A 27,004-nucleotide genomic window follows, 5' to 3' on the forward strand; every position below is an offset into this window, starting at 1 on the left:
TAGTTCACCCAAAAATGAAAATTCTGTCATTAATTACTCACCCTCATGTTGTTCCAAACCTGTAAGACCTTCGTTCATCTTCGTAACACAAATCAAGATATTTTTGATGAATTCCGAGAGATCTCTGGCCCTCCCATAGACAGCAAGGGTCCTAACACAATCAAGGCTCAGAAACGTAGCAAGGACTAGGGCTGTCAAAATGGATGAAAAACTAAATTCGAATTTTGTACTTAAATATTATCAATATTCGAATTATATTCAAATTTAAAAGGCATAATTTCAGTTAGGGGGGAAAAAGCTTTTGGCTTCTCTCCTGAGGCCACAAGAGGGCGCATCAAGCAAAATATTATGCACGTTTCTTCAAAGCATAATAAAATAACATGACTATCTTTGAAAAAAAGTGCATAATGTTTAAAATAATGTTTTTAAACCTTATATAATTAAAGTTGCTTAAACAATTAGAAACAAAACAGAATCATGCATGTATAGTTTAATACAAAGGACAAAAAAACAATCACAAAGAGTACTTTCTTCATTTAAAAACTTGAGATGCAGTAGGATGCGGAAAAACCGCCATAAAGTCTTGAGACATGTTTTTAAACAGTTGAACTTGCATAAATTTTACATGGCTTTCTAAACATGCCGCTCCCTTGTGCGAGACGTGAGTGCAATGGTGATAGATGTCCCTCTAGAAAATGTGATAAATATCCGCATCTAGTGGGTTCAACTGGATAGACTAACAAAAACATTCAAATGCAATGACACTTACATCGTCGTCGCATTTCGTGCGCCCCTGATAAGGCTGCCTGACGCACACCTAAAATTCGAATGCTACGTTTTTGCATTCGAATGTGGATTTTTATTTTAAATTCGACGAATATTCGAAATTCAGATTTTTTTTGGACTGCCCTAGCAATGACATCGTTAAAAGTAATCCATGTGACGTCAGTGATTCAACCGTAATTTTACAAAGCTACGAGAATACTTTTTGTGCAACTTTAACGAATAACGACTTTATTCAACAATTCGTCTCCTCCGCGTCACCCTATAGTGCCATTTTGGAGAGTATCACATGCGTAAACAACTGTTCTGTGTCAGCAGCACCATACGTGGATATGTTGCATATGTTGTTTACGTATGTGATACTCTCCAAAATGGCGCTATAGGGTGACGCGGAGACGACGAATTGTTGAATAAAGTCGTTATTCATTAAAGTTGCACAAAAAGTATTCTCGTAGCTTCGTAAAATTACGGTTGAATCACTGATGTCACATGGATTATTTTTACGATGTCCTTGCTACGCTTCTGAGCCTTGTTCGTGTTACTTACAATGAATGCTGTCTATGGGAGGGACAGAGAGCTCTCGGAATGCATCAAAAATATCTTAATTTGTGTTCCGAAGATGAACGAAGGTCTTACAGGTTTGGAACGACATGAGGGTGCGTAATTAATGACAGAATTTTCATTTTTGGGTGAACTATCCCTTTAACACTATGAGAAGCTCATGGCATTAAGGACCCTAAACTGATAGCTGAATTAAGGGATTTGGAACCACATACCAAAATCCAACCTTTCCTCATCTACTCATCTATGATTCATCTTTAAATAAAGTTTTAGTAAATATTAGTAAATCCATTCCATTTCCTACTGATGGCTTAATATTTTAATATTCGAATTGCTATTCCTTACACAATCCTTTATATCAGTGGTTCCCAATCCTGGTCCTGAAGAACCCCCAACACTGCATGTTTTTGGTGTCTTTCTTATCTGACACTCACATTTGAGGTCTTGAAGTCTTCACTAATGAGCTGATGAGTTGAATCAGGTGTGTTTAAATAGGGAGACATCTAAAATGCGCAATGTTGGGGGTTCTCCAGGATCAGGATTGGGAACCATATGATAACATGTTAAAAACACTGGCAGAACATTTTATAAACCACCATGGGCCACTAAAAAGTTGAGAGAAGAGATGGGGCGGGGACGGGATGCTAAATGCAGTGGCCCAAAAAAACGGTAACATTTCATCCTCTATCCCGGTCCAAACCAATTCCACTATAAAAGCTTTATTGGACTGAGACCTTCAGTGATGTCAAAACCTACCATTATGTGGATCTTGAAGTTGTAGTTGAATTCCCGAAGGCCGCTTGAAATTATTGTTGGATCTTATTGTCTTGTAATAATAATAAAGTCTATAACAGAGGTCCGTTCTTGACATTTGCTACAGTAACTCAATCGTCAACATTCCTAATACTGTTCCACAATATTTCCTCTACCATGCCAAGCAGCACGTCTCTGAGGAAGCTACATCATTTTAGCTTTAGAGCAGTTTAAAACAAAACGAGGTCCATATTCATGAAATAAAGCATCTGGTGATTCATAAAGCTTAGAGGCGAGACTGAAGCTCGTTCTTCGTTTCTAAATGAGGCCAAGGCACTGTGTACCAGAAACCATTTCATGGTGCACACCTTCCCTTCTGTCACTCGTCTCCATTAGGACTGAGTGTGTAGAGCGCCCTCTTGTGTTTGAGGAGCTTAGTGTTGCTACAACGGTTCTGAAGAGATCGAATTCAGGGTCGCCACCCCTTTTGACTCAACAGGGCCTATGGTTTCCACAGTGGAGTTGAGAGGTGAGGAGAAACGAAAGAGAGCACCACATTCAGAGGGCGTCCCAGTAGAGATGGTGCATAGGTGGTATGGAGGACTTGTTCCTGCACAGCTTTCAGGCTCTTTGAAGTGCAGATGAGAGAAAGAGAGCGAAGAGGGACTCAAGCTGGTGGGAGGCATGAGTCTGAGACTGGACGGATTCCCTCACTTTAGGAGATGATCTCCAGGATGTAGAAGATGAGCTCCATCACCACAGGCCCTTCACTTAGCTGGCAGGCCCCGCTGTGGATCACTGGGATGAGGGCGCTGTCTAGATCACTCAGGTATTGGGGGAGCAGTGGCTGACCATTACTGCCTGCTAGGTAGCCCACCTGTAAGACATTTCAGAGTTTCAGACATTTTAGCTCCATCCATATTAAGAATGATAACTATAACGATAACTACATTAGCATCCCGATAACATTGTTTATTATATGCATGTGCTGCAGTTTTGTTGCCTGTCGCTTTAAATGCTCAAGCTCTTTAAAGTCGGTAGGATTCTGATCTTAAAGGGAGAGTTCACCCAATAATGAAAATTTGCTAAAATTGTCCTCTCACATCAAAATCCACGGACATATTTCTTTAGTACAGTTGTAGACGGTTTTCATTAGTAAACAGTGCTTGTTATGTGCATATTTCTCTACCAATTCAGACAAGACAAGTATTATGAATAGAGAGGACTTGTATTTTAGCCGAAAACAATGGTTACAAATGTCTTAATGATAGATTTATTACAAACACGCAGCTTCCCACTACACAATTCACAGGATTAATGTGATGTTTTTATCAGCTGTTAGGTCTCTCATTCTGACGGCACCCATTTACCACACCATTGGTGAGCAGGTGACGTAACGGTTAAATCTGTTCTGGAGAAGAAGAAAAAAACTTGGATGGCCTGACAAGGAGTTCATTTTCAGTTCATTTTCAATTTTGGAAAAGATGACTCCTCCAGACTGAAAGTAACATTTAAATGGAGCTTGTCATTGTCACCTGATCTGAGTCCAACGTGACCCGCAGATGTTGTTTACGTATGTGATACTCTCCAAAATGGCGCTATAGGGTGACGCGGAGACGACGAATTGTTGAATAAAGTCGTTATTCATTAAAGTTGCACAAAAAGTATTCTCGTAGCTTCGTAAAATTACGGTTGAATCACTGATGTCACATGGATTATTTTTACGATGTCCTTGCTACGCTTCTGAGCCTTGTTCGTGTTACTTACAATGAATGCTGTCTATGGGAGGGACAGAGAGCTCTCGGAATGCATCAAAAATATCTTAATTTGTGTTCCGAAGATGAACGAAGGTCTTACAGGTTTGGAACGACATGAGGGTGCGTAATTAATGACAGAATTTTCATTTTTGGGTGAACTATAGCTTTAACACTATGAGAAGCTCATGGCATTAAGGACCCTAAACTGATAGCTGAATTAAGGGATTTGGAACCACATACCAAAATCCAACCTTTCCTCATCTATGAATATAACATTCATCTTTAAATAAAGTTTTAGTAAATATTAGTAAATCCATTCCATTTCCTACTGATGGCTTAATATTCCGTGCACTGAATTGCTATTCCTTACACAATCCTTTATATCAGTGGTTCCCAATCCTGGTCCTGAAGAACCCCCAACACTGCATGTTTTTGGTGTCTTTCTTATCTGACACTCACATTTGAGGTCTTGAAGTCTTCACTAATGAGCTGATGAGTTGAATCAGGTGTGTTTAAATAGGGAGACATCTAAAATGCGCAATGTTGGGGGTTCTCCAGGATCAGGATTGGGAACCATATGATAACATGTTAAAAACACTGGCAGAACATTTTATAAACCACCATGGGCCACTAAAAAGTTGAGAGAAGAGATGGGGCGGGGACGGGATGCTAAATGCAGTGGCCCAAAAAAACGGTAACATTTCATCCTCTATCCCGGTCCAAACCAATTCCACTATAAAAGCTTTATTGGACTGAGACCTTCAGTGATGTCAAAACCTACCATTATGTGGATCTTGAAGTTGTAGTTGAATTCCTGAAGGCCGCTTGAAATTATTGTTGGATCTTATTGTCTTGTAATAATAATAAAGTCTATAACAGAGGTCCGTTCTTGACATTTGCTACAGTAACTCAATCGTCAACATTCCTAATACTGTTCCACAATATTTCCTCTACCATGCCAAGCAGCACGTCTCTGAGGAAGCTACATCATTTTAGCTTTAGAGCAGTTTAAAACAAAACAAGGTCCATATTCATGAAATAAAGCATCTGGTGATTCATAAAGCTTAGAGGCGAGACTGAAGCTCGTTCTTCGTTTCTAAATGAGGCCAAGGCACTGTGTACCAGAAACCATTTCATGGTGCACACCTTCCCTTCTGTCACTCGTCTCCATTAGGACTGAGTGTGTAGAGCGCCCTCTTGTGTTTGAGGAGCTTAGTGTTGCTACAACGGTTCTGAAGAGATCGAATTCAGGGTCGCCACCCCTTTTGACTCAACAGGGCCTATGGTTTCCACAGTGGAGTTGAGAGGTGAGGAGAAACGAAAGAGAGCACCACATTCAGAGGGCGTCCCAGTAGAGATGGTGCATAGGTGGTATGGAGGACTTGTTCCTGCACAGCTTTCAGGCTCTTTGAAGTGCAGATGAGAGAAAGAGAGCGAAGAGGGACTCAAGCTGGTGGGAGGCATGAGTCTGAGACTGGACAGATTCCCTCACTTTAGGAGATGATCTCCAGGATGTAGAAGATGAGCTCCATCACCACAGGCCCTTCACTTAGCTGGCAGGCCCCGCTGTGGATCACTGGGATGAGGGCGCTGTCTAGATCACTCAGGTATTGGGGGAGAGGTCCATATTCATGAAATAAAGCATCTGGTGATTCATAAAGCTTAGAGGCGAGACTGAAGCTCGTTCTTCGTTTCTAAATGAGGCCAAGGCACTGTGTACCAGAAACCATTTCATGGTGCACACCTTCCCTTCTGTCACTCGTCTCCATTAGGACTGAGCATGTAGAGCGCCCTCTTGTGTTTGAGGAGCTTAGTGTTGCTACAACGGTTCTGAAGAGATCGAGTTCAGGGTCGCCACCCCTTTTGACTCAACAGGGCCTATGGTTTCCACAGTGGAGTTGAGAGGTGAGGAGAAACGAAAGAGAGCACCACATTCAGAGGGCGTCCCAGTAGAGATGGTGCATAGGTGGTATGGAGGACTTGTTCCTGCACAGCTTTCAGGCTCTTTGAAGTGCAGATGAGAGAAAGAGAGCGAAGAGGGACTCAAGCTGGTGGGAGGCATGAGTCTGAGACTGGACAGATTCCCTCACTTTAGGAGATGATCTCCAGGATGTAGAAGATGAGCTCCATCACCACAGGCCCTTCACTTAGCTGGCAGGCCCCGCTGTGGATCACTGGGATGAGGGCGCTGTCTAGATCACTCAGGTATTGGGGGAGCAGTGGCTGACCATTACTGCCTGCTAGGTAGCCCACCTGTAAGACATTTCAGAGTTTCAGACATTTTAGCTCCATCCATATTAAGAATGATAACTATAACGATAACTACATTAGCATCCCGATAACATTGTTTATTATATGCATGTGCTGCAGTTTTGTTGCCTGTCGCTTTAAATGCTCAAGCTCTTTAAAGTCGGTAGGATTCTGATCTTAAAGGGAGAGTTCACCCAATAATGAAAATTTGCTAAAATTGTCCTCTCACATCAAAATCCACGGACATATTTCTTTAGTACAGTTGTAGACGGTTTTCATTAGTAAACAGTGCTTGTTATGTGCATATTTCTCTACCGATTCAGACAAGACAAGTATTATGAATAGAGAGGACTTGTATTTTAGCCGAAAACAATGGTTACAAATGTCTTAATGATAGATTTATTACAAACACGCAGCTTCCCACTACACAATTCACAGGATTAATGTGATGTTTTTATCAGCTGTTAGGTCTCTCATTCTGACGGCACCCATTTACCACACCATTGGTGAGCAGGTGACGTAACGGTTAAATCTGTTCTGGAGAAGAAGAAAAAAACTTGGATGGCCTGACAAGGAGTTCATTTTCAGTTCATTTTCAATTTTGGAAAAGATGACTCCTCCAGACTGAAAGTAACATTTAAATGGAGCTTGTCATTGTCACCTGATCTGAGTCCAACGTGACCCGCAGGCCCAGTTTGGCCATGCCGTCCTCTTTGAGAAGTTTGAGGTGAGGGCACAGGGCCATGCAGAAACCCCTTGCCACATTCTCAGCGAGTCGGCTGTGGTCTGCAGGATCGCTCAGGCCATTGGTCTGGTCCTCGGTCCGCAGGAAGAACACCTAAGAAACAACACAACATTTAATATACAGAGTGAAAAGTAGAATTGTATCATTTGAGACAAAAAAAGATGTGCTTTTGTTCATATTATATTAGTCCAAAACAACATTGGATTCCACTGAATTTCATTGTATGGACAAAAAAATAAAATAAATAAACACCAAGACATTTTTCAAAATATCTTCTTTTGTGTTCCACAGAAGAAAGAAAGTCACGCAGATTTAAATGTCATTACAATAGAGTTCCTAACGTTAAATGAAGATGAATATTGAATCAATGTTAAATACCTCTGTCCAACGGATGACTTTCCCATTGGCTTTATACTCCGAGCCATGGAAGATCTTAACACTGGTGACTGACTCCATGGATTTTCCATCAATGGAGCTGATCACACTGAAAATAAGAAAAGTGCACGAATGATGAAAAGAGTGATGTTTGTTATGACAGATCAACAGCTAGATGTCTGCACAAGGTTAAAAAAACACATTATTTTCCACATACATTCCACGTACATTCTTGTTGCTCCTCTCTGCCCTGCCTTTCTGAAACGCATCGATTTTTACAAATTTCATCGTTCTAAAAAGTGCGGTGTGCTTTGATTGGCCAGCTATCCAGTGCAATGTTATTGGCCGAATACCTCAAGCGTGTGACGGAAATTTAACACCCCTTACCATATTTGGAATATCAGCTTCCATGGCGACAATACTACAGCGAGAATAAAAGTTACGCCTTCTTTCTTTGCGCACACACACGCAGATTTAAATGTCATTACAATAGAGTTCCTAACGTTAAATGAAGATGAATATTGAATCAATGTTAAATACCTCTGTCCAACGGATGACTTTCCCATTGGCTTTATACTCCGAGCCATGGAAGATCTTAACACTGGTGACTGACTCCATGGATTTTCCATCAATGGAGCTGATCACACTGAAAATAAGAAAAGTGCACGAATGATGAAAAGAGTGATGTTTGTTATGACAGATCAACAGCTAGATGTCTGCACAAGGTTAAAAAAACACATTATTTTCCACATACATTCCACGTACATTCTTGTTGCTCCTCTCTGCACTTCCTTACTGAAACGCATCGATTTTTACAAATTTCATCGTTCTAAAAAGTGCGGTGTGCTTTGATTGGCCAGCTATCCAGTGCAATGTTATTGGCCGAATACCTCAAGCGTGTGACGGAAATTTAACACCCCTTACCATATTTGGAATATCAGCTTCCATGGCGACAATACTACAGCGAGAATAAAAGTTACGCCTTCTTTCTTTGCGCACACATTTCGGCAGTGTTATGCAAATCTTCCCACACAGTGACGTAGACGAGTCTTAACTTTTAGAAAGAATATCTCTTTGGGTTTGAGACTTTAATCTTTGCGATTTTATGGATCTAATATATACACGAACAGCTTGTAACACTCTAAAGACAAGGGAAAACATGAAATTGCATAAATTTCATAAATACATATCCTGACTGTAAGCACTGTAGCCTATCCATGTCATTGTTAGGATAACGTCTTATTAACCAACAAATGGTTCATCAGGCATAACAGAGAATCATGACAGAGCCAAAGATATACAGAATTCAAAAATATAAATAACAGTACGGTATACAAGTACATTTTGGTAAATAAAAAAAATATATCTTTGTATGTATACAGTATAATATCATTAAAAGTAAATAACAGGGAATATGGGAGCTACATGAATCTTCTGTAGTTTGCAGCCTGCATTTACTGCTAACAGCCGAACATGATGTGCATTTGATTAAGACCTCAGCAGCACACTATTAAACCAGCCTGGATCATTATTTGATGCGAATGCAAAGTCTCAGTTTTAGCTGTCTACTTACCCCTTGTTGACATTGTGGTCATCATCAACCCACTGGATATGGACGTGCTCCTGGTTCTCCTCCTGATCAGTTTTCCCACAGGCAATCCTGAAATCTTTCATCTCTCTCAGGGCTTGCTGTAAGGCCTCCATCGTTTCAGCTGTAATCTGCACCATCACACCATCTGAGGCATAAGCAGTCAGCGTTACTACACAAATCTGCATAATATTTTACACTTGTAAGAAGAAAGCACTTTAAAATCACTTGGTACAAAAAGTACAATTCTGCCCGACTGTGACTTTGGTCAAAAACATTAACAGGGGAGATTATGTCCAGTTGAGTCATTGTTCCAGAGGGATCAGATGGCCTACATATAGAGAAAGAGGTTGCAAATGTCTTCTGCTGTACCTTCCACAATGCTGGTCTTAGCCAAATAGCCCGAAGAAGACTTTAAAGCCCCGCTGAACACAAAGAAGGAGGCCCCAGTCACTACAAGAGGGATAAAAGGAAATAATACATAAAAAACTCACTTTCCTCATGCAAAAATATTCATTCTCTTTTGGATTAAGTGTCATTTACTACCCTGAATAGCATTTTTCAGAACGTTTCAAAAACATCTTCAGAGTGCGATAGAATAAAACAGAAGACTGGAAGATGAATTTTTGCTTTAAAGGGATATTCTATCCAAAATACACACACACACAAACACACACGCATACTTATACTTAAGTGTATATATATATATATATATATATATATATATATATATATATAATGCAAAATGCCTGTTGTTATTTTTTTATTTAGTACTGTCCTGAGTAAGATACTTTAAATAAAAGATGTTTACATTTAGTCCACAAGACAAAAAAATTGCTGAAATTATTAAAATAACCCCCTTCAAAAGCAGATTTTGAAGATTTTGAAGATCAAGGTAAATTGTACTTAATTTGTTTTCCGGGAAACATGCAAGTATCTTCTGTTGCTTCCGAAGGGCAGTACTAAATGGAAAAAAATTATATTTCAACAAAATAAGCTCTTAATGCATCGTGTTTCCTTCTGGAGCATCAGTGAATGTTTGAGCCTTTTTAATAGTTGTGTTTGAGTCCCTCAATTGTCCTCAGTGTGAAAAGATGGATCTCAAAATCATACAGTCACTGCTGGAAAGGGTTCAAATGTGCAAAAGATGCTGGAAAACTGAAGAATCTGCAGGACCTGGTGGATTTTTCTGAGGAACAGTGCTCCGTTTAACTGTTCAGAACAAACAAGGGACTCATGAACAACCATCACAAAACAAACAACAGTCGTAGATCATCCAGGTAACCACATACAGTATTAAGAACCAAGGGTTCCCAAACTTTTGAAGGGGGTTATTTTAATAATTTCAGCTATTTTTTTGTCTTGTGGACTAAATGTAAACATCTTTTATGTAAAATATCTTACTCAGGACAGTACTAAATAAAAAATAACAGGCATTTTGCATGATCTCTCTTATTTTGTTAAAATTATTCACATTTTCACAGAGTCTGCAAGGGGTTCCCAAACTTTCGCATTCCACTGTATATATATATATATATAAGATATTTTGAAAACTTTTGGTAACCAAATTGTTTCAGTTCCCACTGATTTCCATTGTATGGACAAAAAGTACAATGGAAGTCAATGGGAACTGAAACTTTAGTGTCACAGAAGAAAGAAAATCATAACAGGTTTAAAATGTCATGAGGGTGAGCAAATGACCATAGACTTTTTTAATTTTTGTGAGAACTATCACTTTAATTTGATTAGTCAACATAATGTCATCAAATTAATCACAATATTTAATCAACTGACATCTCTAATGTTCATGCATTACTATTCAAAAGTTTGGGGGCTGGTAATTTAATGTTCATGTGTTTGAAAGAAGTCTCTTTTTTTAATCACAAAGACAGTAAAACAATATGATTGTGAAATATAATTACAATTACAAATAACTGTTGTCTATTTTAATATATTTTAAAACTGTAATTTATTCCTGTGATGCTAAAGGAAAATTTTCATCAGCCATTACTCCAGTCTTCAGTGTCACAAGATCCTTTAGAAATAATTCCAATATGCTGATTTGCTGCTCAAGAAACATTTCTTATTATTAATGTTAAAAATGTCTGAACAACAGTGTACACACTGGGTGAAATCTTTGGGTGCGGCTTTAAGGTTTCATTTGCAAATGCAAGTATCCGTGGTGCACCTTTGCGAGGCTGGTGATGAATACTAATGGCCTGCGTCTGGTAGTTTCCATCGTCGTTCTGAACACATACAAGATGGGAATCCGCTCGTTCGTTGAAGCACGCTCCCATTGCCAGGACATGCTCGTTTGACTTAATCATAGCCTTCATGAGCTGAGAAAGGAGAAAGCCGGAAGGGATGCTTGTCATGACTTTCCAAAGTTATGCATAATCCTAACACTTAATTATGTTTTTAAGGGTTTATAAGTCCTAGATGAGTGAATGACAGCTTCTAAAGACACAAGGCACTCAAGGCTTTAAATAATCCCTTCTATGTCAAAGGTCTGCCACTACAAGTTCTGCTCTGTCAAATGCTTTTTAAACACAAGCTAAATACCAAAAGTCTTCAACAACTTGAGAGAAGGACACAAGCTGTCGTCAATGCTTCACTTGTTCCATGGGACATTTGGCATCAATCTGCTAAATCTCAAATACACTTCGCCTGCATTCTAGTTTAAATGTGTTGCTACAGAAATTCTAATAGCTTCTCTGTGGCATGTGCTAGTTTTATTCACCTCATTGTAACGGTTGCTCGGTATCTTGATGCACGTCTTCCTCACTTCCATGTCCACCACCAGCCCCTTCACCACCGGCAAGGTGTACTGGTAGTTACGGAAATCCTGTAGACATGCGAGAAAAGTCAGATGCCCATAAATGATTTGACTTGGGTTAAGGCATGTACTAAATGCAGAAGCAGCAGTGAAATCAGAACACTCACTGCCAATAAGTTCATAATGGTATGACCAGTCTCTCCAAAGAGGGGTTTTCTGAAGCGAACGCTAAATAGTGGGCAGGGGTAGACTGCAACACAAGTGCAAAAGAACACTCTAAGCCACCAAAACAAGTCATGCTATTCAAATCAGCAGCTCACAATAAGCTCCTTCACACACCACATAACTGAAAGGCCCCATTATATAATACTGCAATTACTGTAATGTAATGTACTGTAATGTACCCACATAAACATGAGACTAGAATGTACATGGTGCTTCTTTGTGTAAGTGAGCGCACTTGCATGCCATGGCTGAGGATTCATGAGTTGAGAAGCTCAGCGGGAAATACATTGTTAATATATTCCATCTCCACAGGAGGCCGTGCTTACGAATTATTGCAGAGAAATTCTCTGTGTAAGAAGGATGACATTTTCTGCATTCTAGTTTCTTAAACAGCTCTTCTATAGGCATCAAAAAGAGGCCTTGTATTCTCTATTTTCTGTAAACGCACACCTCACCATGTGAAGAGGTCAAATGTAGCAATCAAGATCTTTCAATGTTCCGACAGCTAAACCATTGCAAAGACCTCAAAATCAACATCAAACCACAAACTCACATCGGTATTCCGCCCCTAGGCGGAGCATGAGTCGGATGGGAAAGACCTTGGCCCAGGGGGTCTCCCACTTCTGCACCAGGATGCCAAAGAGGTAGGGTGGGTTGGGCAACGGCAGGTCCTGCAGGGTCTGGAAGGTGGGGCTAATGTAAAGGAAGCCGCCGTGTTCCTTGCTGCCCAGGAAGCTCTGAGTGAAGAAGGAGTGGCCCAGGTGACTTAACACATTTCCTGCACAGAAGGAAGTGTGGGATTAGATCAATCTTTACCACTGTGCTTAAATTCATGCTTAAATTATTTCCAATTAGATAAAAAAGAAAAACTATTTAGATGGCTAAACAACTTTGCTGTCAAAAAATTAATCGCAATTAATCGCATCCGAAATAAAAGTTGTTTACATAATATGTGTGTGTACTGTGTATATGTATTATGTATATATAAATACACACACATGCATGTATATTTTTAAGAAAAATATTAAATTTATATATTAAATATATTTATATATGATATAATTTATATTAATATAAATATATACAAGTACATACATGTAAATATTTTCAAAATATATGCTGTATGGGTCTTTCTATATACATAATAAATATACACAGTACACACACACAAATAAAAAAGTTTATTTTGGATGTGATTAATCGCAATTAATCGTTTAGCAGCACTACCATAAATAATAATAATAATGTTGTTGTTATTAATAATAAATTGCATATGTTCTGAACTGTTGTGGTCTAATGGGTATTTAGTTATTATTGCATCAAAACGCAGCAATAAAATAGTATTAAAAATCTACTTCACTGTATATCACTTATAAGACAAATCATCTGTATCAGTATAAAACAATCTCAATTAATAGCTACAATAAAAAATATCCAAGATGATAGACAGACTTGCATGTTCATTTTCTCTATATTTTATTCACAAGTAGAGTGGTTGCATTCAATCACAAATTAGCTATTTCAATATTTCTTTTGCATTTTGATGGTTATTAGTGAATATTTTTGTTAGCTTTGCAACATTTTGCTAGATTATTTTGCCAGTCTAGTACTACCATTTGGTGAAGGGTTGCTGCCTATATAGAATGTAAAGATCTGTGAAATAACATCTGTGGAATTTCTTGAGGGCAAAAGTGACTAAATTGCATCCAATGAAAATAACAATTTTGAAATCTTGAAATTCCCATTTGCGCGCATTCCTACTGAACCAGAGCTAAATGTGGCCACTGCTTTATGAAGTCCAACTTAATTTAGGATGTTGACTGTTGACAGAGCTTTGGATTGTAGTACTAAAATGGCTACAGCTCATAATGTTTCACTCCAGTAGAACAAAAAAAAATTCTTCAGCATTGGCCACTACGTACCCTGATGGCCATTTAACCTGGCCAGACAAATAACATTATTTTACTGAACACATCTGAATTGGCCTCCACACTTTTGGCACACATCCTACATTAAGCTCACAGGGAATGCTGTCAGAGTAAGAAGCCATGGGAACTGTTCTGTGGCTGAACCCACTGACCTGAAGTTGGACTGGGAGACAAGAGGAGGATTGTGTCTGGAAAACAATTTCTGCTGAAGTGGATCCTCAATGCCACCAGGGCCAGCAGCCTCATTTGACCTTTAAGAGTCTCCTGGCAGAATGGTCTAATCTTAATTATGTAGGTCTTGCTCTCATTTTGTCTGGTGGAAGCGTATCAGTTTACCTGTGAGAGCCTCCCGGTACAGCTGGACGAAGTGTCTGAAGACATCCTTGGGAATGGTTTTCTCGTCAGGGAGGCACTGGAGAAGCACTACAACCTCTGCCTGGCCCACGGCATGCATACCCTTTGTTGTCATATACCAGCACTTCCTATTTACATCTTCACACAAAGATGACACAAAAGACTGTTAGGACTCATGGGAATTGTAGGAAATCCTCACGTTGCTAGTTTTCTGCAATTCCACAAAAGAATGACAATAGCCAAGACATACAGCTACCAGTTATGTTCAAAAGACATACAGCTACCAGTTATGTTCAAAAGACATACAGCTACCAGTTATGTTCAACTAAATGCTGCAATAAGTGCATTACATTCAATTCATTGCTAGAATTTTAACTAATAAATTGGGTGTTTCTTTAACTTTGGGCATATTTACATAAATATATACTGTGTGTAAATGGTTTATATACACTACCATTTAGAGCTGCACGATTATGACAAAAATCATAATTGTCTATTATTCCCTTGAAATTGTAATTTCGATTAATATTAATTAAGCTGAAAACACTCTAACTGAAAAATTTTAAGTCTTTTCTATAGTATTAAGACTCAAATGTCAACTATACATCGGATTGGTTTCTTCTTTAAATTATAAAAAAGTAAAAATATGAATGGTATTATAATGCTATACTAAAACTAAAATTAAAATAATGGGAAAAACTCTTAAGATAACATGTAGAAAGAAAAAACCGCATCTTAAGCGTGCAGAATAACATAAGTGGACTTTGAACGATTAATTGCCGCTTTGAACGATTACGTAATTGTGGCATCCATAATTGTAATCGCGATTAGAAATTCGATTAATTGTGCAGCCCTACTACCATTCAAAATTTGGGGTCAGTAAGATTTCAGTTTGTTTATTTATTTTACAAAATTAATACTTGTTCAAAAAGGATGCATTAAATTGATCAAAAGTGACAGTAAAGACATTCATAATGTTTCAAAAGATTTCTATTTCAAATAAATGCTGCTCTTTTTCCTGAAGTGTTTTCAACATTGATAATAATAAGAAATATTTCTTAAGCAATTAGAATGATTTCTAAAAGATCATGTGACACTAAGGATGGAGTAATGGCTGCTGAAAAATTCAGCTTTATTAATAAATTACGTTGTATTAATGTATTAAAATAAAAAACTAAAGTTTAATTTGTAATAATATTGTGAAATAATACTGCAATTTAAAATAACTATTTCTACTGTATTTTTGGTCAAAAATAAATGCAGTCTTGGTGAGACTTTTCTGTCCCAAATCTGTAGCACTATTTCTAGCATATTAAAATACTTGGCCCTAGTAAAGTTTTTATATTTGTTTATTTTAAAGGAGAGAGCAGTTTCAGTGAAAAACATGCTAGAGATTAAATGTGTGTGTAAAGAAAAATAAGGTACATTTTTAATTGTATTTTATTGTCATCAAGCTTTAAATGTCAAATTATGCAAAAACTGATAAATAATTACAAATATGTATAGCCATCTGTGATTATTAACCTCTGCAAAATGTAGCTTTTTGACATTTTATTCCAAACACATTAAAAACAATAAAAAAAAAGTGAAGATTCATTGTTATAGGACAAATTAAATTAAAAAGAAAGAATTTGAAAATTGTGTTTTAAGATAATTTATTTTTCTTTATAAGCCCTATCTAAAGGGTCAAACATGCCAACAGTTAAAGAAACACCCATGAACAAATATTTCACAAAGTCACACCATTAGCACATTAAACCCTAGATAGCATCTTAGCAAGGAGTGGCTTACTCACAATTGACCAGTTTGACCATGGCCAGAAGGTTGGCATTGAGGACAAACACCAGGGGATCAGGGCCGCCCTCCTCAAGCTGCTGCATCAGCACAATCTCAGAAGGTCTTTCCTCCACAGCATAGTCTGCGGACAAGACACACAATATCAATACTGTAACTATCGACCAATTGATCCATGAATCTATTCTGTTTCCTCTCATGGTACAACCCAGATGAGGAACCAACCCAATGAAAATTCTCCCTTAGCATGAGTGGTGAAGAAATAAGCAGAAACACAGATCCATGCACACAGACATGCACAAACAATCACATATACTCATATTTAGAGGAGTGGAGGCAGCTGAATGGTGAGGATGGGCAAGCACCTGTGATGTGGCCTCCCGTACCTCCTTTGACGCCTGTCGAGATGAGGATGGGAGGAAGTCCGTCCTCTGGGATCAGACTGAGAGAGCTGCCCACAGGGCTGGCCATCGGGGCTCCAGTGGCGCGGGCCGCCTATGGCAGGGGAGGAGACAGAAACTTATACCGCAACATAACACGACCGTCTCAGGACAACAATCACGTTCAGAAACAAGCTTATGCTTGTAAAACTCCATATTATAGATGATTCGAAAACAGTTTACTGAGTTTGAATGTGATAAAGCAAACTGTCACCTCAGAAGCATTGGCTCCTGAGGATTTGTTTGAGTACTGGGACGCTGCCACAGGCTGTGTGGGGTTGGGGTTTGCCGCCGGCCCTTTAGAAGAGTCTGTAGCTTCCCCATTTGGTAAAATGCCGTCAGCAAACCAAACCCTTCTTTGCTCTCGAGGAACAGAGCCTGGAAGTACACACACACAATGAGGCTTATGAATAGCTAATTCTGGACTTTAAATGATAAACAGCATGAAAAGCAGTGTTAAAATTCAGTGTAGAGTTAAGGGACTGGCAACATATAAGAACAAACTGCCCGGTCCTGCAGATTTGCTTTATTCAACATCAAGAAGATCAGGCTCTTTCTTTCGGAACATGCTTCACAACTCCTTGTTTAAGCTCTTGTTCTGTCCAGGCTGGACTATTGCAATGCTCTCTTGGCAGGTCTTCCAGCCAGTTCTATCAAACCTTAACAATTAATCCAGAACGCGGCAGCAAGATTAATTTTTAATGAGCCACAAAGAATGCACGTCACACCTCTGTTTATCAATTTGCACTGGCTACCAATAGCTGCTCGCATAAAATTCAAGACATTAATGAATTAATGAAAGTTACTACTACTACTTTACCTAAATTCATTAATTCAGACTAGGGATGTCAATTTTCGATCATTTCCATGATCAATCGTCATTTAAATTAACGATCAATTAATCGATTAATCGTTAACCTTAATGCTGCTAAATGCGTCTATGCAGCCCGGCATGACAGAATGTGCAAATGTTACTAAAAAAACCCCTGCTTTCTCACCCGATTTAAAGGGGATTTAGTCTGAATAAAATGCTAGTAGCAGGACTGTAAAATTAATAGATATGATTATGATCATTTGATAAAATGAAGAGAGCTCGTTTGAGAATTTTACTTTGTTGACTGTTTCCTATCCCGTCACGGGGCCTGCTGAACGCGTCTCTTTAAATGGTTTCGTGGTGCTCGTTATTGTATTTTAAAACACAATTGCAATGTTTTCAACTGACATTATGGCATTTAAAATAAAATTATCCCCAGACGTAACTGTGGCGCGTGTGGCTGTGCTGCGCAGTCAGTGAACCGCTTCCATCGGCGCTGCTGCAGCAAAACACACTGTTGCTCACATGAAACATTATCATGTGAGTATTATGACCAGTACTTAATTTGATCCTGCTGGATCCTGTTCCGGAAAATGTCAGATTTTACATTTTTGCGTTTAAATTTGTTTTTAAAAATCCGGCATTTACAATGCGTTAGATCGTGACGAGACGTGCATACGAGACGGAGCGAGCGCGGGTTTGGCTAGATGTATTTGGAGCTTATTCCTCGCGTCTCATTTCAGCACAAATCCAAATGTTTCCATATTCGTAATGTATTTGAATGTTATAAATTTGTTTTTAAAAATCCGGCATTTACAATGCGTTAGATCGTGACGAGACGTGCATACGAGACGGAGCGAGCGCGGGTTTGGCTAGATGTATTTGGAGCTTATTCCTCGCGTCTCATTTCAGCACAAATCCAAATGTTTCCATATTCGTAATGTATTTGAATGTTAAACTATTATTTATAATGTAAACTAGGCTTATACTTTACACGCATTCGCATACAGACGGAAAAGATCATCGTCTTCACATGAGCAAAAAAGTCCTTGGCACAACAGCAGAGTGGACCGGTATACTACGGTCTATTTAAACTGACCAGTGTAACCTTTTATATGTTTGGTTGACTGTATTTTATTTTGATAATGAACAGACTGCGATGTAAGTTTGAATTGCTAGAATATGTGGGGTGTGTGCGCGCGAGGTGCCGGCGCGATCGAAAAGCTGAAACATAAAAAACTCAATTTTTGGAGTAAGATATAATCCCCAAAAGTGTTTACTTTTATTTTTGCACACTCACAATAAAAACAAGATTTGTGCTTTTGCAAAATAAAGCAAACAAACAGAATGCGCATTGTCATCCTTTCCTTTCCATGAACTTGTTTATGCGCCACACTTCTGTTTTAAATCTGTTAACTTAATTATTTAAGCCAGATATATTTAGCTTTTTTTTTTATATATATATATATGAAAACAAATTGTTATTTTTATTTAGGCCTATTGCTTACATAGGCTACACATTTTCCTTAAAGCATCCCATTTTGACCCAGGGCTTGAAAACCTGTGCCTAGGCTAGTTCGGTCCTGCAGAAACTTGTGAACGATGCTCTTAGTTGTGGCATCACCGTTTAGTGACATCATTGAATGCTCTGGGAAAACGTATAGTCAAGTGTCGGTCACAGCTCCTTTTAATTGCGGTTTTGAATCCAGCAATTATTTATTTAGAAATTATAAGCTCGGATTATGACAAGTGTGACATAAAAGCTTTGTTTATTAGAGGAATAATTGGTTAGCTGGAAAATGTTACATCGCGACCATGCTTTTGGATGCCGTTCGAGCCCATGTAGCCTACATTCACGAGGCTTTGTTCTGGTTTGCCGGCTGGTGACGAATTTCTACAAATTCAATAATATTTAGACATTGTTTCTTTTCCTAAATCATCACCGTCTAACCCTCTAATTTCGCAGGTTTATTTTATTGTCATTCACTTTTTATTACCGTTTTCGCATCTAAGGGAAATTAAAGATTTCATGGTCATAAATTAAGAATTCGTTCGATGCTTTAATTTGTTTAATTCATTTTATTTAAATCATGGGTTATTTAAGGAACAAAATTAATGAAACATGGACAGTGGCCACAAATTAATAAGTCGTAGGAACAAATTAACAAGTTGTAGGAATGAATAGCCTATCTGTCCTGTGTCCCGCAGCCCTGCAAAGCGCAGAGCCCGATATGAAAGAATTATCTGGGGAAATGACTTAGTTACTACATTTCTAATGCTTTCCATGTTGAAGAACTTTGTGTTGTTTCTATTTTAATGTACTTTTAATGTTTAAATCACATTAAAAGCTTAATTTGTACATTATGAATGAATGATGATGCATTTATATACCGTCACCGTCACTCACAGCCGCTCGCATGTGTTTTGCGCATGAGCCGCACGCAGCCCAGAATTAAACGACTTAATTGACCATCGATAGCTTTAATCAATTGCATCTCTTATCAACAATTAATCGATCATCGATTAATCGTTGACATCCCTACTTCAGACTTATGTGCCCTCTAGATGCGTTCTGCAAGCGAACGTTGCTTTATTGTGCCATCCCAATGAGCGACAAAATCACTTTCACAGACAGCTCCCTCCTGGTGGAATGACCTGCCCAACTCAATCCAAGCAGCTGAGTCCTTAGCCATCTTAAAGAATTGGCTAAAAACCCATCTCTTCCATCTTTATTTGACCCTCTAACTCTAGCACTCTCTATTCTAATTCTATTCTTTAAAAAAAGCGCCCCTTTTAGACTTGCACTCTCTTTATTTACTAACGGCTTGTTTTCTTAAAAAAAAAACTAACACTACCTTCTCTAATCTTTTTGTATTTTATCTATTTGTTTTCTTTTTATTTATTATACAATTAACAAAAGCAAAAAAGGCCTCTAACACTAGCTTGCTCTATTCTATCGGTTTTCTTTTTATTTATTATATAATTTTTAAAAAACCTTGCTACGTGAACTGCATTAAGCTGTAACTGAGACTGCTTGAGACTGAGACTTGTTATAGCACTTGCATATCATTGCTTTTTTGTTGATTTTGATTGCTTCGTAAGTCGCTTTGGATAAAAGCATCTGCTAAATGACTAAACGTAAATGTAAGAACAAACCCAAAAAAATTGTCAACTTGCTGCTCTGACATCATGTACCAATGTACAGGCAAAAAGGTGTTGAGACATTTCTGAACTAATTTCTGAGTAATTTATGAGTGAGTTTTAGGGAATGACAACAGGTAGAAGTTAGTGCATGATTAGGCTAGGGTAAGTGAAGCAACAAGTTTTAACAAACTTAAAATGAAGTTTAAGGGTTGTTTAAGTGCCCTAAAACTATTTGAACACAACGGAGAAATCGAAATCAACAATCCACAAATTAACAACGCTTTTGGCAATATCCTACACACTTTACCTTCAGATCCTGGCTGTTTCAGGACACCAACGGGCACCATTACGGTTGGGGGTGGGGAGCAGAGTGCTCCTGATGCCTGGGCTTGTTGCAGAGGGGGAATAGTGGAGCAGTACTCAGATGGGTTGTTGGGATTTGGGCTCTGGTTGCCTCCTCCTCCCATGTTCTCCCATGCTTGAGCTAATAAGTAAGACGCAGAGTTCAAAGGATCTGGTTATTCACATAGTACAACTAATTTCATGTCTTGACTGGTTAATTTCTGTATAAAAAAAGACATGTAACCAAAACTCCTGTGAAGTGATTCAATCTGGGAAATTCTGAGGTACAAAAACTCCCAGTCTATAGAGGGAAATTTATAACTACTCCTATGAGTTTCATATCACTCACCATTCACAAGTGCACGATGGCAGGTAACACAAACCCTCGCTTCTTTCCTGTCCATGTACATCAGCCTGCTTTTCAGACTACAACAAGCAGCACAGAACACCTGGCCAAACACACACCACGAACAAAATATGTTTGCTTTGATAGAAACAACGCCAGAAAATGAGACATCATAACAAATGAGGCATAATAACAAAACAATGGAAAGAAACTACATGAATCGGTCATGAACCAGTTGTCAGAACATCAGAAGTGGTCTAGAACAATCACACTTCTGTCAGATTATAGCATTTTGCACCACAGATACATTTCATTTTCACTCTGCTCTTTCCAGTTGTTCTTTCCAGCCCATATCTGTGAAAATGTCATCAACAATGCAGCAGTTTATCACCAAGGGAAATTAAGGCGTTAGCTATTCCAGCAGTCTTGCAGTTATTTTAAGTGCTGCATCGACAACCATTTCTCCCTGAAGGATTTTGACAGTTTCACAGGTTTGAAGCTGCCTGACAATTACTCTTACTTCCTTGCAATTTTGCTCTCTCATTCTAAGTCAGCGTCCCACTAGCTGATTTTAAGCAGCTTGATTTTGGTCAAGGATGTCACATCCGACTGCTCCTCCACTTGCCCTCTTCTGTCGAGGGTCTGTCACATTTACTAATTAAGAATGGAAGAGGGGTGCAACAGATGAAACGAATGAAGTGTAATGCAAAATACTTACAACATAATTTGAGAAAGTACAAACAGACTGGGCTGCGGATGATTGAACAAACTTGAATTCAGCTTGAGCTTCCAACTTGCCAGAAGCCAATATCAAATTGATTTTTAATTTCTGAAGAAAACACAAGTGGTGCTTACCTATGCACTGCCAAAAGGCAAGAGTGCTGTGGCCTGTTGCCAGTGTGGTGGTTTTCAAGCATGTTGATAGAGTAGTTTTGGTAGTTACTCGGCCAAGTCAAAAGAGCCAAATCTTATCTTAAGCCTGATTGCTTAGAAAAGTAACATCACACCACTCCTCAAAAATTTGTGCAAATTAAGAAATCATGTACCTTGCCACAAACGTGTTACAGCCCGTTAGTTAAATACTTGGATAAGGCATTTGAATAAACTTGTCTTAAAAAAACACCACAATAATGAACAATAGGCTTTACCTTGCCACAAGCCCGACAATGATGCCTTCTTTTAGTAAAGGTGAACTTGACCTCACACTTCATGCAAATGGGTGCTTGGGAGTCAGGAACCCAAACAGGAGCCACTTCCCCCAAAGAGTTGAAAGGTTTCTTCAATTGCTGTCCTGCCTGAAGGTCATTGTCTGGACTCTCAGAAGGGATGAGCAAGCCAGAAAAGCTATCTCCATGCTCTCCATTCATTCGAACGACCCCAGACTCAGTTGCTCCACAAGACGCCTCAAGGCCTCCTGTCCTACTCTGTGGCTCCAGGTTCTTGTTCTTGCCAGTGGAGCCAAATTCATTCTGGACTTGGCTCGAGAAAGGCTGGGGAATCTGCAGCTTCAGACTGACAGGCTGTTTCGGGCGGGCACCACCATAGGGAACGCTGACAGGCTGCAGCCGGCTGTTGTTGAGTTTGCCCATTCTGCCAGATTCCAGTCCTCGAACTGAATCACAACACTCTTGTTTGCTTTCCTCCATTTCTTTTTCCTCTGTCACAGAGTCCTCCTTTGAAGGGACCGCTGACTGGCTTTGCACATCTCCACCAAGATCCACGATCAGACCATTGGACAGGGACTTCTCCGCCCCTGATGATTCAGACTCTCTGTGCATTCCCTCGTGGTCACTCTCTATCGTTTTCTCTTTCTCTTCCTGATTTGATGCCCATGTGTCTTTCCCTGCAATTTCATTCTCAACCAGTCCACCATTTTGAAAGGCACCCTCATGATTCTCCCTCTCACAATCCAGTTCTCCGCCATCACTCACTGATTTGTGCAAAACTGCTTCCCCTTTCTGGGGATTACTTCCTTCTGGAAATACCAGATTACAGTCCCTCATTCCGACCTCACGGACAGGTGAACCACCGCCAGACTGGCTTGCCTCCAGCTTAACACCATTATTCAAAACTGGTGGCCCATTCCCACACTGTTCCTCAAGAACAGTGAAATCTTGAAGACCACCACCACTTCCCTCGTTAGTATCATTCTGCTCCGTCTTAAACTCTCGGGGACCAGTGTCCTTAACACTTTGTTCATCCGTAACAGTTTGAAATGTCTCATCTTCGTTGACCAGAAGAACGTCAGTCCGGTCACTAAGATCAGGACTAGATGGATAACCATTTTCCAGCACCACTCTGTTGGAGGACGGCAAGTCTGGCAACTGCCCATCAGTGCTCACAAGCTTGCCAATGTTGGGCTGGGGCAGAGGAGGACTGTGAACATCTGCTGGCCGTTCTTCACTCCTGCCCTCTGGCTGCCGCCCCACCCCCTGTTTCCCATCTAACCTGGTGACCTCAGCCAAAGAGAGACTATCTGACGTCTGGGCATCTAGAAGCGGCTTGAAGCTGATAGGACTGTCCCTTGGGCTGAGATCGGAGTGGGTCAGTGCTGGATTCAGGGAAAGGAGGTGTGATGGCGGGGCGAGAATCTGGGTCCACTTGGCATCCGAGAGAGTCGGCGTGTCCGTTTCATCTGAAAGGATGAGGAGAGAGCTCATTAGCTTTCTTTTTGAGAAGATTGAAACAAACAGAAGATCAATTGAAAAATGAGGTCAGGCTAGATTGGAAAATGTTAAGGAAGTGGGCCAATCTGGTCATCGCCTTGGGATCCATCTGTCAAACTGACACATGAATGCTTTGGAATGTGGGCAGGCATTCTCTTTCTCTTACATACGTCCAAGCATACACACACACTGCTCTCCCAGCTTATTCGCCTTTCTTCTGGGGCCGTTTAATGGTTTCGAGTCTCCTTTCACCTCCATTAATCTGTCAAGATTAGTGTCGGAGAGGGGATATACATTCGTTCCACCGTTCAGTGGCAACACTAAGAGGGTGGCTGTGTGTGAGGAAAGTCTGTGCGGCTTTTAATGTTCTTTGTGACATACAGGACAAAGCAATCAATACATTTCAAACAGTCAATTTTATATGGTTGTGCACCGTGAACAAAATAACACTAATTGCAATATCCTGCTATAACTCAAATGCATATGCAACCTTAACCTTGTAAATTACATGTGCTTGACTACGTGACACCAATTAAACAGTGTTCAGGAAAATCAGGGAGAAGCAGCAGTCCTAAGGGGAAATGCTAATTCAATTGACCCCATTTACACTACAGACTGCTGCCACCAGCACAGCTACCTGCTTGTGGATGCCATGCTGTGTGCAGTTCAACCCAAGTGGCAACATCAAACATTTGTTCTACTTCTGTCGGCACCTGTGTTACTCTGTGTTCAGTTCATTATGCTCTAATTCACCTGACAATGTGGGTTATCTGAAGATATGTAAATGTGCTGAGACAGAGTATCTTTTGTTCTGTCAAACATTACAGAAGTATGCCCTCAGAACACCTCTGACTGTCAGAGCTTTATTCTTTTTTTTTTTATTCTAAGCATTCTCCTACCTTCGTTCTGTTCAAACTCATCCAGCACCTTGTCCAAGTTAAAGGCCTCAGCCTGAAAGTAATTCTCCATGGGTCAAGAAACTCCACCCTGCCAAGTGCCGTGTGAACCTGAAAGGGAAGTTGCCTTTTTCATGAGAACATAAATACAATATTTTCCACATGCTCCAGTAATACAGAGCACTAACAAGGTAAAACAACTACAACTAGCGATGCATCATAAGTGATTTATCACAGAGCCTTTTCCTCTTTAAGAGTACATGTCATGGAATAGTTTATAACTAATATAACCATCAACACAGAATCCCAATGCTCCCAATTATTGTTTTAACAAACTTTTAGGTAGTACATTTTATAGTATATAGCCGTGTAGTCATGACATAAAATAATAATCAGCTTGTCATATCAAAAATAATTACAATATCACTGCATCCCAAATATAAAGTATGACAGGTCCTAATAAATTGCACCATCTGATTTGTAATTAAGTTAATTCAGTTGAAAAGAAACATTATTCTCACCTGCCCAGAGGTCCTCTTCAGTAATTGCAGCTATATCTGCACAAAGGCTCCTGATAGAGCCCTTGTTTCATCCAGTTTCACACACATTGGACAGCCAAATCTAAAACAGAACAGGATGATAAGACCTCACGAACGACATACAAACTCTACTGGGTTTAATTCTTCCTGTCATGCCTGATTCAGCCTAATGCTAAATAGATGCCTTGTGTTCATGCCTTTAAGGTTTGAAATCTTCCAGCTAATCTGTTATTTTAAAAATCAGAGCATTTCCGGTACTTTGCTGAGCTTTGAAGATGGGCAAAATCAGGTGCACAAAGTTGTGGCGGACTCTGTTACACTGTAATAGGCGGTCACTGACAAAGTGGGTAACGGTGAAGGCCGGTCACACATAAGAACGAGGATTACGCCAGAGACAAGATATTCCACCAAGCAAAGGATTCTGAAAGTAGCAGACTAGACACATTTTACACTTAGTTAAAGATGCACGCTTTGCCACACTGTCAGCACAAAGCTGAGAAGACACGGGAGGAGGGGAATAAGAAACACAGTCATGCAAACTGCTTAAGTGAGTTGGAGGAATAGGACTCCTGAATTTGCATTTACTCTTTTTTGTTTTTTTTCCCCTGCTGTGTCTTAAAATAACATCTGATATCGCTTTTGACCAGAAAACATTAAAGAAAATGGTATTAAAGAGGGAAGTAACTGTAAAAGAAAACTTACATTTTACAATACAACAATTGATTTTCACTTGATTTAGCTTACTTCAGGTTACCAGATTCCATTAGCTGTGGAATCACAGTCACCTTTCCATATATGAAAACACAAATAACATCCTACTCTGGCTGGCACTGCTAAACTATGCAGAGAAAGTGGCAAGTTACAGGTCAGTTTGTGTGCATCTGTGCATGGCTCATGGCTCAAATACCACTGTGCATATTTCTGCAAGGTACTTCTACATCTACAACCATTAGATTAAGTCCTTGAATTTGAGTGGTGTTCCAGGTCTTTCTTTAGGTTACGTTGTCATACCAGTAGGTGGCGACAAGGGAATGTCTTTACAAGTGAGTCATTGAATTGTACACTTAAAGGTGAAATAAGGTGATTGTCTTCAGAAACATTTTTTGTTATGCTGGTTGAAAGTCTCTTCACATCCCGATAGCAATCATTAATTTAATTGGTCCAGTGTTTCCCCTGCCATTATATTAGGGGGGAGGCCCTGCATCGCGCACAGCGGAGTTCCGCCCCGATGCGCGCACACAAGTGAGCACACTCCCACTCCCACTAGTATTTGTGAATATTAAAGGGGTCCTATTATGCTTTTTCACTTTTTTAATTTTAGTCAGTGTGTAGTGTGTATGTTTGGGCATTAAAAAGATCCAGAAAGTTACAAATCTCAAAGTCCACTCCAAAGGGAGATATTTAGTTTTAAATCCCTTTTCAAGAACTACAACAAATGGCTCGTTTGGACTACAGCGTTTGTTTTCCGGGCTTTGTGATATCACAAAGCGGCCCATTAGAATTTCATTTGAAAGAATTCCCGCCTACAGAAATTCAAAAGGTTGGGGAGGGGGGGATATTCCTCCATGATTCCAGTTTGAAGGGAGTGTATATGTTCCATACAAAGGGCATTTAAGTGTGCGAGACGTGAATTTAAATTGTATTTATTTACAGAGGTATATTTTGTCCCACTTCACGCTTCTCTAGTAAGTTTCGGCGCAGCGCAACTCTGTAAATGAATATTCCGAAGTGAAGTAAACTTCAACGGATTTCCCCTGCTCAGGGAGTAGGGAGCAATGGACACTGTGTAGGGACCATGTCAATCGGAACACAGTTCATGCACGGAGCTCACTTCTAACGAGATGATCTGAATCAGGTGTGTTAACAAAGAGAGACGTGCAAAGCATGCAGAGCGGGGGACTGGAATTGAGAACCGCTGGTCTAGAACA

At 39.6% G+C, this 27,004-nt stretch overlaps 1 protein-coding gene and 1 long non-coding RNA gene across 2 annotated transcripts in view; both read right to left on the minus strand.

Annotated features, from left to right (window-relative positions):
* The window catches only part of LOC107563296 (uncharacterized), a 6,506-nt gene extending 2,848 nt beyond the window's left edge, over positions 1-3,658 (minus strand). Inside the window, exons 1-2 of the long non-coding RNA XR_001606088.1 lie at positions 3,633-3,658; positions 2,101-2,974 (exon numbers count right to left, since the gene is read on the minus strand). This is a non-coding gene — a long non-coding RNA (uncharacterized lncRNA). The remainder of the gene's footprint in view (positions 1-2,100; positions 2,975-3,632) is intronic.
* A 1,820-nt stretch (positions 3,659-5,478) lies between these two features.
* LOC107563295 (zinc finger FYVE domain-containing protein 9-like) overlaps positions 5,479-27,004 on the minus strand; it is a 32,744-nt gene continuing 11,218 nt past the window's right edge. The window contains exons 2-19 of the mRNA XM_016248123.1: positions 25,059-25,158; positions 24,541-24,648; positions 22,124-23,610; positions 20,979-21,078; positions 20,595-20,771; positions 16,544-16,707; positions 16,255-16,384; positions 15,891-16,013; positions 14,078-14,233; positions 12,367-12,591; positions 11,756-11,838; positions 11,553-11,657; positions 11,001-11,151; positions 9,185-9,265; positions 8,798-8,960; positions 7,765-7,870; positions 6,766-6,942; positions 5,479-6,107 (exon numbers count right to left, since the gene is read on the minus strand). Of these exons, the coding sequence (XP_016103609.1) occupies positions 5,946-6,107; positions 6,766-6,942; positions 7,765-7,870; positions 8,798-8,960; positions 9,185-9,265; positions 11,001-11,151; positions 11,553-11,657; positions 11,756-11,838; positions 12,367-12,591; positions 14,078-14,233; positions 15,891-16,013; positions 16,255-16,384; positions 16,544-16,707; positions 20,595-20,771; positions 20,979-21,078; positions 22,124-23,610; positions 24,541-24,610 (3,660 nt within the window). The 5' untranslated portion in view covers positions 24,611-24,648; positions 25,059-25,158 and the 3' untranslated portion in view covers positions 5,479-5,945. The remainder of the gene's footprint in view (positions 6,108-6,765; positions 6,943-7,764; positions 7,871-8,797; positions 8,961-9,184; positions 9,266-11,000; positions 11,152-11,552; positions 11,658-11,755; positions 11,839-12,366; positions 12,592-14,077; positions 14,234-15,890; positions 16,014-16,254; positions 16,385-16,543; positions 16,708-20,594; positions 20,772-20,978; positions 21,079-22,123; positions 23,611-24,540; positions 24,649-25,058; positions 25,159-27,004) is intronic.

Source organism: Sinocyclocheilus grahami, unplaced genomic scaffold (assembly GCF_001515645.1).
Source record: "Sinocyclocheilus grahami isolate Dianchi unplaced genomic scaffold, SAMN03320097.WGS_v1.1 scaffold866.1, whole genome shotgun sequence".
Classification (NCBI taxonomy): Eukaryota; Metazoa; Chordata; class Actinopteri; order Cypriniformes; family Cyprinidae; genus Sinocyclocheilus; species Sinocyclocheilus grahami.